Source organism: Geotrypetes seraphini, chromosome 3, assembly GCF_902459505.1.
Source record: "Geotrypetes seraphini chromosome 3, aGeoSer1.1, whole genome shotgun sequence".
NCBI classification, from domain to species: Eukaryota; Metazoa; Chordata; class Amphibia; order Gymnophiona; family Dermophiidae; genus Geotrypetes; species Geotrypetes seraphini.
Window position 1 is genome coordinate 115,424,190 of NC_047086.1, and position 12,926 is coordinate 115,437,115.

General features: G+C 43.3%; 1 protein-coding gene across 3 annotated transcripts in view; it reads left to right on the forward strand.

Annotated features, from left to right (window-relative positions):
- SUPT3H (SPT3 homolog, SAGA and STAGA complex component) overlaps positions 1–12,926 on the forward strand; it is an 827,513-nt gene that overhangs the window by 493,939 nt on the left and 320,648 nt on the right. For all 3 annotated transcript variants that reach the window (XM_033937114.1, XM_033937116.1, XM_033937115.1), the window contains exon 6: positions 6,649–6,797. In XM_033937114.1, coding sequence (XP_033793005.1) covers positions 6,649–6,797 — 149 coding nt within the window. The remainder of the gene's footprint in view (positions 1–6,648; positions 6,798–12,926) is intronic.

Below are 12,926 nucleotides of genomic sequence, written 5' to 3' on the forward strand. Positions count from 1 at the left end.
CTAATGCATAAGTAGCATAATAAATGCTTATCTGACAAGATGTCAGAAGCAGCAATCTAAATGTATGGAATTTCTCTTCAAACGCTTCCCTAATAAACACACCCAACACTACGGGTTTTGCTTTACTGGCTGTCTCAAGGACTTGGGTGAGCTGCAAATCTTATCCTGTAACAAGAGTCATCCATATCTGTAAGGAAAAAGTTCCGTAATACTGCTTAATCTCATTTCCAAAATGGCATGAAAGCATTCTTTGGCTCGAGGCAAGTCAGGTTCCTGGAAATGACATATCAGTTATTCTGAAAAGCTTTATTGAACTAACAATCTAATCTAATCTAATCCTTAGGTTTGTATACCGCATCATCTCCAATGAATACTGACAGACTCAATCCCCTAATTCTTGCTCAAATGAACAAACTGAATTAATACGGTAAAAAATTAATTCTATGAAAAATTAATTAAAATAACCCACCTTTCAACCCATTGAACAAAAACTATGCAAAATAAGAAATGCTAAACTGAATGAATTGATTGAATGGAATACCATCATTTGAATAAAGACCTGCAGGGATAGACAGCTCCCAATTTCTATGAACTAATCACAGCTCTCAAATCACCTCCCAAATATGGAACAATATCTGGCCAATGATGTGCCACTTCAAATCAACAAATTGATGACCATTCTGCAAACAAGGTGTGACTAGGGTAGTAGACCTAGTTGGATATATTAAGTCTACTTTTATGTTCTGTTAAACGAGTCTTGTTCTTGTAGTGCAACCCACATATAACAAGTTACAGGGACCACAATCACATATACTACAAAAGTGAATGTACTGTTAGTAGCAACTTTCAATGTGCAAGTCTTTAGTGCCCGTAGATGCTGCCATCTTTTTCTCCCCCACATCTGAAAGAACCAATTTGCCCTGTAAATTGCTACCATGGTTGTAAGCTATGCAGAGATGTTCATGAAAAGTAGAATGGAAGGGCAATACTTCCCCAATGTCTAAACATACTATGCAAGTTTTGTTGCCAAATCAGCACACCCACTTTTGTACTATACCGTATTTTTCGCTCCATAAGATGCACCTGACCATAAGACACACCCTAGATTTGGAGGAGGAAAACAAGAAAAAAAACATTCTGAACCAAATTGTGTACTAATATATACCAGACTCTGTACCCAGTACCCCCTCACTCCCTGCCAAGCTGTGCACCCAACCCCACACTCCTTGCCAGGCTCTGCACCCTGTCCCCCCAGTACCTTTTTAAATTCCCCAGCACCTTTTAAAAACACCCCCCCATACCTTTTAAAAACACCCCCAGTAACAAAAGATTCTAGAACTTCAAATAGTATCAAGATTACAGCCAGAATATCAAAGAATGGCAAGATTCCGGAACCCCAAAGAGTAGCAACATTCTGTGCTACTGATCCAGGGCAAGCAATAACAGTCTATGGACTCTGTCAACCTGTTCCAGGCATACAGCGAGAAAGAAGGGACAGTCTGGAGTCTGGAGTCTGGAGTCCGGTCGATGGCACGGACAACAGGATGCCCCGACGTAGAAACAAAGGACTACTACTCATACACAAGAGAGGTCGACCTCACAGCCAACAAAGGAGAACAAGCAGGAAGGGACAACTCAGACACAGGAGGGGATGACCACACAGCAAACATGGGAGACAACACAGGAGCAGTAAAGGATACCGTAAATGAAACTGTAAGGACAGCCAAGAGTAGAAGGTCCAAAAAGGTAACACAAAGGGAACTTAGATGTATGTATACAAATGCTAGAAGTCTAGGAAACAAAATGGGAGAACTAGAGACGATAGCAAGACATGAGAACATGGATATCATTGGCATAACAGAAACATGGTGGAATGAAGAAAACAAATGGGACACAGTACTACAGGGATACAAACTATATAGAAGGGATCGAGAAGGGCAGAAAGGTGGAGGTATTGCCCTATATGTTAAGGAAGGACTAGATTCTGTTGGAATAATTACAACAGACAGGAAAGAGAAGCTGGAGTCCCTCTGGATCAAAATTCCTGGTCACAATGGTGCAGATACAAAAATTGGCCTTTACTATCGTCCCCCAAGACAGGCGGAGGTCACTGACTCAGAAATGATGGAGGAAATCAAACAAGTATGCAAGACAGGCAATGTAGTTATATTGGGAGACTTCAATTTCCCAGGAATAGACTGGAAACTAGGAGCCTCCAACTGCGGCAAGGAGGCCAAGTTCCTGGAGGTGCTAGGGGATTGCTTCCTGGAGCAAATGGTAAAAGAGCCGACAAGAGGAGACACCACCTTGGACTTGGTCCTAAATGGTCTCACCGGACCGATAACAGAAGTAGAAGTCATGGTTCCACTGGGAACGAGTGATCACAATGTAATCAACTTTAAACTTGACATCGGGAAAGGGAAACATACCAAAACCTTAACCACCACCTTAAACTTTAAAAAGGGTAAATACGATTGCATGAGAGCCATGGTAACAAAACGACTCGAGAAGATGGTGGACAAACTTGAAACAGTAGATCAGGCATGGTGCCTATTGAAAAATACTATTGCAGAAGCACAAGATCTCTACATTCCGAGGATTTCCAAAGATCGGAGAACTAAAGGCAAAGGAGAACCGGCATGGCTTACCATACAGGTGAAGGAAGCCATAAAAGAAAAGAAGGACTCTTTCAAAAAATGGAAATGCATGAAGACAACCGAAGCCTGGAACAAACATAAAGATGAACAGAAGAAATGTCACAAGGCGGTGAGGGATGCAAAACAGGACTATGAGGAAAAAATAGCCCGGGAGGCTAAAAACTTCAAGCCCTTCTTTAGATACGTGAAAGGGAAAAAACCTGCAAAAGAGGCAGTGGGACCCCTGGACGACAAGGGAAGAAAAGGGTACATCAAGGAAGATAAACAAATCGCAGACAAACTAAATTCCTTCTTTGCGTCCGTCTTTACGAAGGAGGACACCTCAACAATACCTGAAGCGGAGAAACTGTTTACAGGAGAAATAGAGGACAGCCTCACCACAGTTGAAGTGAACTTAGATCAGATATACTACCAGATCGACAAACTTAAAAGTGACAAATCCCCTGGACCGGATGAAATTCACCCGAGAGTCTTGAAGGAATTGAAGGTTGAAATCGGAGAGTTATTGCAAAAACTTGCAAACCTGTCAATCAGAACTGGTCAGATACCAGACGACTGGAGGAAAGCGAACATCACGCCAATCTTCAAAAAAGGATCGAGAGGAGAACCGGGCAACTATAGACCTGTGAGTCTTACGTCTGTCCCCGGCAAGATGATTGAATCACTGATCAAGGATAGCATAGTTCAGCACTTGGACACACACGACTTGATGAAACCCAGTCAACATGGATTCAGTAAAGGGAAATCGTGTTTGACGAATTTACTCCAATTCTTTGAGACCGTGAACAAGCAAATTGATAGTGGAAAGCCGGTGGACATAATATACTTGGGACTTCCAGAAAGCATTTGACAAAGTTCCACATGAAAGACTTCTCAGGAAACTACAAAGCCATGGCATAGAGGGAGATATACAAAGATGGATAGGCAAATGGCTGGAAAATAGGAAGCAGAGAGTGGGCATAAATGGGAAGTTCTCCGACTGAGAGAAAGTGACTAGTGGTGTACCCCAGGGCTCGGTACTTGGGCCGATCCTTTTTAATATTTATATCAATGACCTGGAAAACGGAACATCCAGTGAGATCATCAAGTTTGCAGACGACACAAAACTCTGCCGGGCAATCAGATCGCAGGAGGACAGTGAGGAACTCCAGAGCGATTTGTGTCGGTTAGAAAACTGGGCGGAGAAATGGCAGATGAAGTTCAATGTGGAGAAATGCAAGGTAATGCATTTAGGCAGTAAAAATAAGGAATACGAGTACAGAATGTCAGGTGCAACTCTGGGAAAAAGTGAACAAGAAAGGGATCTGGGTGTACTGATAGATAGGACCCTGAAGCCGTCGGCACAATGCGCGGCAGCGGCAAATAATGCAAATAGAATGTTGGGCATGATAAAGAAAGGAATCTCGAGTAGATCGGAGAAAGTTATAATGCCGCTTTATAGGGCAATGGTCAGACCCCACTTGGAATACTGCGTCCAACATTGGTCTCCCTACCTAAAGAAGGATATAAAACTGCTGGAGAGGGTGCAGAGGCGAGCAACTAAACTAGTGAAGGGTATGGAGAAACTGGAATATGAGGATCGACTTAAAACACTGGGATTGTTCTCCCTTGAGAAAAGGAGACTGCGTGGGGATATGATCGAGACCTTCAAAATACTGAAAGGAATCGACAAAATAGAGCAGAGAAGATTATTTACATTGTCCAATTTGACACGGACAAGAGGACATAAAATGAAGCTAAGGGGGGGGCAAGTTCAGGACTAATATCAGGAAGTTCTGCTTCACACAGAGAGTGGTTGACATCTGGAATACTCTCCCAGGGGAGATTATTGCAGAATCGACAGTCCTAGGCTTCAAGGGCAAACTAGATGCATATCTCCTTGAGAGAGGCATATAGAGATATGGTTGGCTATAGGGTAAGCCAGGTGTATACCTGGCAGGGCCTCCGCGTGTGCGGATCACCGGACTTGATGGACCGAAGGTCTGATCCGGAGATGGCGCTTCTTATGTTCTTATGTTCTTATGGAGTTGGCAGTGGAGAGAAGGCTCAATACTTGTATTATTATAGTGTCCAAATCTGGTTTCTCTGTGGACCCGCCCACCCATATGTCCATCAGTCAGTCATGCGGTCAGCTCCCTTCCCTTCATCCCCTATCATGCTCTGCACCCAGCCTCCTTCCCTCCCAGGCTCTGCATCCTGCCCCCCTTCCATGCCCTGCCCGTCGTACTTGCTCTGCCGATCCCTGGTGGTCCAGAGGTGCAGCAGGCAGGAGTGAGCTTTCCACGCTCCTGCCCCGCTGTTAACCTGGTCATGAGAATTTGCGGGAGCCAGTCAGGAAGCCGGTCAGTGCCAAGCAGCAGCACTAAAGCGCGCTCCTGTTCGTGCCGCTCAGCGGCTGAAGAAACCGGAACTCGCGGTGGCCATGACAGTGACTGACCAATAGGTTTAGCAGCGGGGCAGGAGCATGGAAAGCTTGCTCCTGCCCACTGCACCTCAGGACCACCAGGGATCAGCAGAGCAGGTACGACAGACAGGGCAGGGAGGGGGGCAGGATGCAGAGCCTGGGAGGGAAGGGGGCTGGGTGCAGAGCCTGACAGGGGATGGAGGGAAGGGAGCTGGGTGCAGTGCCTAGCAGGGAGGGGGCTGGGTGCAGAGCTTGACATGGGATGGAGGGAAGGGGGCTGGTGCAGAGTCTGACAGGGGAGGGAGGGGGCGCTTGATCCAGGCAGGGCACTTGAATATTAAGATCCAGGCAGGGCACTTGAATATTAAGTTGCCCAACTTATATCTTGAGTCAACCGTTTTTCCTCCTTTTTGGGGGGAAATGGGGGTCTCGACTTATATTTGGATCAACTTTTATTTGAGTATATACAGTAAGCTTTTTAAATAATTAAGTTAGGCACTTAGATCGGCTAGGCGTGCCAATCTAGGAACCTAACTTTAGGTATCTTTTAGAATCTGGGCCCCAGTGATAACTTTCCACCAAAGCTAGTGTTTAAACATGCCTGCTGTCATAAGCACTTCTGAATGTCTTGAATCGTCTGTTTATCATCAGTGGACATATCAGTTGACAGGCATCACACAGTTAGGAAATACTTAATATAATCATAACATTAAGGGGCAAATTCTATAAAGAGCATCCAGATTTTAGGGAGGATCTCTCCTGCCCAGCTTACTTTATGGGTGGGTGTTCAAGGGGTTCCGGAAGGAGAGAGTGGGTATCCTTCATGCTAACCAAATTCGCTTGGGAGTTTGGGGGTTCTGGCTGAAGGGACTGGACATTCCTTCTACTGGCTGAGTTCACGTGGGGGGTTGGGAGTTCCGGTGGGAGGGAATGTGCATACCTCCTGATGGCTGTGTTCGCGGGGGGGAGGGGGGGGGGAGTATCGGGGATTCCAGCGAGAGGGAATGGGTATCTCTCCTGCTGGCCGACTTCGTGGGGGGGAGGGGTTTGGGTTCCCTGATGCAGCTGCTCAGATGATCACGGCAGGGGGATTCCTTTGCCATGATCAACTGATGGCAAGGAATCAGGTATGTTTCTTTAACTGGCGACTATGACATGGGCACCAGTTAGAGAATCAGGCCAGTTAGGTACGGTTGGGCGTCTGTCGCTTAGGGTAGACGCAATTCTGTATTGGTTGCCAGTGTGTGATTCTCAGCCACTTCTTATATGGCTGCAGAAACTGGCATCCTATACGGAATCCAGCCCTAAAGGAAGAGTGTTCTATGTCTTTAAATTATTTTTGGTATTCCCTGATGCTGGTGTGTGTGTCATATTTATCTGGAAATGCACATTCTGTCTTCCTGACATATTTGCACTCTGGTGAAGAGTTTATAATAATGAATTATGAAACTTTTCAATTTAATATTGGAAAAGGAAGACTTTGATTGAAGCATGTGAAGCAGGTTCAGATGGTCACAACTGGCCTGCAGATGTGCTGCAGTCATTTTGGTTTTATTTATTTGTTGTTTTACTTTTGCTTCTGTGTAGACAAATTTGGCGCTGGTAGCAGCAACTTCCACATAAATAAACGTCAAAAACTAGCTCATGACTTTCTTAGCTCGATAGACCAAACTGGGGAGCTTCTGGCATTGCTTGATGATGAAGAGATTGATGAAGTTAAGCAAGAAAGAATGGAGGTGAGTTCCTTCTGCATCCTCATATGCATTTTTCTCAAAAAAACACTGAAGGACAAAAATATATTTCATATGCAACATTTTTGATTTGCTAAAGCTTGATAAATGAAACACACTTTCTTCTCCTATCCTCCTTTAATTTTTTGATGAATTGACCCCATTTTGATTCTGTAGAATGGCACTGATTTTCCCTAGCTTTGATTCTGTACTCAGCTGGACTGGCAAAAGAAGCTGAATTTCATTTGCATGTGGTTTATAATAAATACCAAAAGAAAACATTAGCAACCAAAGTGCCACAGAACTTGCAGGATACCCACAGGGATGGAAGATGTTTGCATAGGATTCTGTGGGGATGGAAGAAGTTGCCTTGGAATTCCCCTGGGAGTGTAATCAAAATCTCTGGTGTCTCCAGAATGAGGTTTGGAATGTCCAGAGAGGCAACTGTAACACCAGATTGAGGCTTAGAACATCCATTAGTTGAATATTAAATACCATCCCAAAAATTACAGGAGGCCGTTGGGGCTGGGAGGAAATGAGGGCTGCAAACAAAAAGATAATAGTTTTGACTCCTGTGGATATGGGTGGGGATGGAGGAGATTAATTGTAGGGATGGAATAGATCTTAGTGGGTATGAGTGGTAATGGGTGAAATTACTTCAGCGACGGTTGTCTTGGTTTCTAAGTTGTTAATTTGGAGTTTAAATTGTGATACTTCATTTGTTATATCATCTTTGATATTGGCTGTGTCGTCTTTGGTTTCATGTATTATTTCTTTAAGCGCTTTAATTTCTTACAGTATTCAGTTGTGATGCCATTCTCTGTACCTGGTAGATGGGGATTGTGGTTCCAGTTTGTGTCTTTTGCTCGTTTTTGAGATTGCCATTATGGATGTTGGCTATTATTATTGATTTGCAATTTTAAAAAATGGTATGTCTAGATGAGTTGATTTGATACTAGGCAAAAACTTGAGAAAGCTGTGCAATTATGCTGCCATATTTGTTGGGATCTCTAGTGCCCCCACGAAGCATTATGATTAAGCAAATGCTATTTGCAGAAGGGTTGGTAGAACAGAAAATTCTGATCTCGATGGGTGAAATTTATGTACATATGCACCCAGAACTAGCACCTACTGCATACAAATGCTGATATACAATTGTACAACTGCTCCAGAGTTGGTGTAAAACATACATATGTATTGCCACTTTACCTACCCTTTGCTTAAAACTATACGCTCAGGAATCCCTGTGCAAAGACCAGGTAAAGGTAAATGTACACGCTCCATGCCCATACCTTTTATGTATGTTTGCTATTGCTCAATTTTATAAAAACCCTTTTCTGTGTGCTAAAGTGGCTTTACATGCAGAAAGAGCTTTATAAAATTATCCCCATAGGGTGAAAGTACAGACCAAATAATATGAATGACAGAGTAGAGCTCTGAGCAGCCAAGAATTAGGGAAATGTTGTTGAACTCCTACTGTGGTTCTTTTGTGTTTTAATCCTTCATTGCCTCAGGTGCAAATTTAGATTGTAAGTCCTCTGGAGACAGGGAAATGTCTAGTATACATGAGTGAAACTAACCTTGAGCCACAGCTGTAAGTAGTATGAGCTAAATCCAAAACTCCATGTCTTCAGTGGTTTCCAATTCAACATAACGATCTAGCTATGCTGGTAAAATTATCATCTAAATCAGGAAAGCACAACAGGGCCCATATCTAGATTTCTCATACAAATCAGCAGGACAGGATAGAAGGCTGAGCTCACAGCACTACAAAGACTGATTAAGAATCTAGGACAGGGGGGGCGCTAGAGAGCCCGTTCAAGATGGAGGCTTGAGTCACGAGCTCCCACCACTAGTCCCGCTTACATAAATATATCACCATTTTTCAACTTACAAATTGTGATTCCGATGCGTGTCTGCGATGCCTCTTCCTAAGCAGAGTAAGATTGAGGCTGCCTTTGCCGGAAATTCGGGCGCCAAGCGGCAAAAACAGGATCCCCCGACTACCACGAAAGGTGAGTCGGGCAGACCGCGTGACGACTCGGAACAAACGATCTCAGATCAATTGCAACAGATCTCCAATATGTTGTCTGAAAGCAAAGACGACATAAAAGACATTAAATATGAGATCATGAATCTTACCGAAAAGATCTCAGCGATGGATGCCAAAATGATTGTGCTGGAACGGAAAACTTTGCTTATCGATGAAGTCTGCACAAAACAAAAATCTGATAGAAAAGCAATTCAGGCCCTGGAGGCCCAGATGGAAGATCTGGGTAACCGAGGGTGTCGTCAGAATCTGCGAATCAGTGGCCTAAACGAGGGTACTGAGGGCCCGGACGCCTGTAAGTTTTTTGAGGAATGGCTTCCAAAAGTACTTTCCCTTCAATTTACCAGGCCCTTAGAGGTGGAAAGGGCTCATCGGGTGCCCACGAAGTTACAAAATGGCTCCCAGAAGACGAGATCGATAGTGCTGAAACTTCTTCGATTCCCCCACGTGGCAGCGATTTTGGAGAAAATGCGATCACTCCATAAGATCGAGTGGCAAGGCCAGACCATTTATATCTCGGCGGATTACACGAAAGCTACAGCCGATAAGCGGTGAAAATTTCTCGCTCTACGCCCTCGTCTTAGGGCTTTGGAAGCCCGCTTTGGTCTCTTATCGCCAGCCAGATTTAAAATAACATACCAAAATAAAACAAAAACTTATTCCGATCCGGGTGAGGTGGAGCATTTTCTTCAAGAGCAAGAAGCACTATTGCATATGGAAACGTGACTATGATATTATCTTGGCTTCTTATTCGAAACTTCTGCTTGTTACTAAAAGTATACTGCTGTTGTGTTTGAGTGATATGTTTCTCTACACGTAGTTTCGAGATGTATTACTGTTCTTTAAGTAGGATTGTGATGCATTACTGTTATTTCTGCGGGATTGGTGGGGGGGGGGTTGACTCGAGATCTCCATGTTGGGGTGTCTCTTCCTCTCCGCAGGCCCTCGGGGCGCCAGTTGGGCGGGTTGATTGCAGGGCTTTTGTCTTGCGGGATGGGGGGATTTTGGTTGAGTGAAGGGGGGGTGGGGGGGTGTAAGTTTGTATGTGTGTGTGGGGTTTGTTTCTTTTATGAGCAGAGCGCAGCAGATGTAACATGACTCCAAAGCTACAGTACAGGTTATAGTTTATACTTGTCTGGTTTTCTTGTACTTATCATCATTGCTTCCCTGATAGTTTCTGATGGCTTCATGTAAGGTATTATCTCTAAACATTAAAGGTCTCAATCATCCTATCAAACGAAAAAAAGTATTATTGTATTGCAAGCACCATTCAGCACAGATAGTCTTTCTGCAAGAAACTAAATTGAATTTAATTGAATCAGCTAAGCTAAAGCGTGATTGGGTCTCTCAATGTTTTTTTTCCCCTGCAGTAAAATCCAAGGGAGGGGTAGCCATATTATTGTCCAAACGTCTTAATTATTCTGTTCTACATTCATCTCATGACTCACAAGGGCGCTGGGTTACAGTTACCCTAGAAATTAATTCTGTCCGATATACTTTCTTCACTGTATATGGTCCCAATATCCCTGATTCTGACTTTTTCAAATCTTTAGCTAAAGAACTAGCCACAATATCCACTGATCATTATATTATGGGGGGGGATTGGAATATAGTACTTGATGCTCATCTAGATAGGAGATCCCAATCTACCTACCGACCACCCCCTACGGTTCCTATCCTCAAACACATTATTCACTCATTTGGGCTAAGGGATGTTTGGCGTCTTTATCATCCAAAAGATCTTGAATATACTTTTTGGTCTGCACCTCACGCCTCTGCCATGAGACTAGATTATTACCTTCTATCTCATTCTCTATTGGATAGTATACGATCTACTTCTATCATTTCGTGCCCACTCTCTGACCATTCAGGTATCATTGTTTCTTTTTCTCTGACTACTTCTTCACCACCTAAGCCGGTCTGGCGACTCAATACGGCCTTACTATCAGATACAGACTTTATATCCCAGGTTGACCATTGGACGACAGAATACTTTACACACAATGATTCCCGGGAGATGTCATTTCAAATTGTATGGGATGCTTATAAAGCATATCTGAGAGGACGAATTATAGGTTATTCAGCTCATTTAAACAAAAAGAGGAAAAGTGAACTCACAAATCTAGAAACTCAAATAAAACAACTAGAGACAGAATATCACGTGTCTCCTTCTGCTCCAGTTTTGCTTCGGCTGCGCAAGCTTAAATTTCAGTATAACTCCATACTATCAGAATGGGCTGGTGTAATACTGGTAAAAGAAGGAGCCCTTTACTATGAGCACCGTAATAAAGCGGGGACATTGTTGGCCAATTACCTTAAGCAGAAGAAAAGAGCTGGCCGTATTAAAGCTCTTAAACCAGCTGCATCTATTATCACAGATCCTAACGAAATAACCAATTCCTTTAGATCTTTTTATGAGCACTTATATAATTCGGGAGTAGATCCCTCTGAGGCTGACTTTGATGATTTTTTCAAGGGTATGACCCCTCCTGGTATACCATCTCTGCTGTTAGAAAAGTTAAATAATCAGATAACTGAAATGGAGATAGGTGAGGCCATTGATGGTTTGAAATCTGGCAAGGCGCCGGGAGGAGATGGACTCTCACTGGGATTTTATAAAGTCTTTCGGAAGATTATTATCCCTAAACTATCTGCATTATATTCTAACTTTTTGGATAACAACTCTGGTGGGGGTACTTTTGTTGAAGCAGATATAGTAGTATTTCCCAAACCTGGGCGTGACCCCATGCTCCCAAAAAATTATAGACCCATATCACTGCTCAATTATGATTGTAAAATTTATGCAAAACTTCTTGCAGACAGACTTGCTAATGTCCTCCCTTTGCTTATACATCCTACTCAATGTGGTTTTGTAAAGGGTAGACTGACAGCGGATAATTCTAGAGTCTTTTGTCATATATTACAGGCTGCACGCAATGTTACCACTCCGACATGCGTGATGTCTTTGGACGCAGAAAAAGCTTTCGATTATGTGGAATGGAAATACTTATTTTACACTTTAAGGTGGTTCCAATTGGGACAAGATTTCATAGATATGATCCATATACTTTATACAAATCCTAGGGCCAGATTGAATGTGGATGGCTATCTTTCTTCCTATTTCTCCCTATTTAGGGGAACTAGACAAGGTTGCCCTTTGTCGCCCCTCCTATTCAATCTGGCCCTGGAACCATTGTTGCACAGACTAGATTCTGACCCAGCCTTTACTGGTATAATGATAGGACCCAATGAAGTGCGTTTGTCTGCCTTCGCAGACGACGTACTCTTATATGTATCCAATCCTACTGAATCATTGCCGGCGATACTCGATCTTCTCTCCAGTTTTGGTCGTCTTTCAGGATATACCATTAACTGGGATAAGACTGAAGTGCTGCCTCTAAACATATACTGTACGCAAGATATGATTGCACCGTATGGACTTACGTGGTGTTCCACGACTCTTAAATATCTAGGAATTCAATTTCGTAATACCTGGCAAGATACGGTTGATCATAATGGCAAACTCCTGATCTCCAAAATTCACACCCTATGTCATCAGTGGTCCCCTTTGCACTTGACCTGGTGGGGCAGATTGGAGACCATACGAATGATGGTGACCCCCCAAATATTATATGTGCTTCAAATGCTACCATTGCCGTTACCATCTACCTTATTCAAACAGATTGACCGTATCTTGACTAAATTTTTATGGTCTGGAAAGCCCTCCCGTATAGCTTTATCCACTCTCAAGAAACCATATTCTCTGGGAGGAGTTAACTTCCCTCAATATAGCCGATATGCTACGGCAGCAATCTTGAGAGGTGCTAGCATTTGGGCTATATCTCCTTCCAGTGTTATTATACCATACTGGTACATGCTAGAAAGAGACCTAGTACTACCATATACCTTACATGAAGCCATCTACTCTAAAACTATTACATGTTTTACCAAATGGGAGGTATTGCATACCACCCAAAAGGCAGTCTTGGCTTTGGGTTGTACTCTACAGCATCCGATATATACCACTGTCTCTTCTAATATTTGGGGTAACCCTAACATTATTGTTGGCTCAAATATGGTGCATT